At 43.6% G+C, this 594-nt stretch overlaps 1 protein-coding gene across 1 annotated transcript; it reads right to left on the bottom strand.

Annotated features, from left to right (window-relative positions):
• Positions 1–2: 2 nt before the first annotated feature.
• Positions 3–588, bottom strand: LOC103277195 (heme-binding protein 2). The gene has a single exon (XM_008074615.2). It carries the CDS (start codon positions 527–529, stop codon positions 77–79), a length of 453 nt encoding a protein of 150 aa, XP_008072806.2. The 5' UTR covers positions 530–588; the 3' UTR covers positions 3–76.
• Between the last annotated feature and the right edge of the window lie 6 nt (positions 589–594).

A 594-nucleotide genomic window follows, 5' to 3' on the forward strand; every position in this document is an offset into this window, starting at 1 on the left:
CGTTACTTATGGGTTGTGTTGGCGTCTACGTTAAACAGGAGTTGTGCCCCTGGCAACAGAACTTCCTTTCATTTCTTCATTCATTTTCTTTGGAGGGTTCATTTTTCTGAATCAACCACACTTCATTATTTCGATTAAGCAACTTGAAAGGACTATTGTAGCCTGCAGTGTAGTAAACCTTTTCATCGAAAACTTTTCCATCTTCCCTCAAAATGCTTGCTAATGTCAAAAGTTGCTCTTGATTCTTTTGGGCACTAGAGAATCCATCGAAGGACCGTACAAACACAGTCATTTCGGCTCTGTCTTCAATGAAGACATCTGACTCTGAAGGCCTGGGTGGATCAAATTGCTGTTCAGAGGGAATATACAGGGAAATGGTAATGGTAGACTCACTAAAAGGACCTGAACCGGGTTCCACGTAGCTCATCACTGGGGCTGTCATCTTTATTTTCATCTCTTTCTCGTTTTTGCCTTGTATGTAGCTGTTCAGTTTTGTAAAGCCCGTCTGGATGGCTGAATCCCAGTCCATAGACTCCACGGAAGTGCTGACCCACTTAGCTGGTCCATAGTGTCGGATCTCATAACTTCCGGGCT

Source organism: Carlito syrichta, unplaced genomic scaffold (assembly GCF_000164805.1).
Source record: "Carlito syrichta isolate Samal-C Ts95f unplaced genomic scaffold, Tarsius_syrichta-2.0.1 Scaffold117792, whole genome shotgun sequence".
Classification (NCBI taxonomy): domain Eukaryota; kingdom Metazoa; phylum Chordata; class Mammalia; order Primates; family Tarsiidae; genus Carlito; species Carlito syrichta.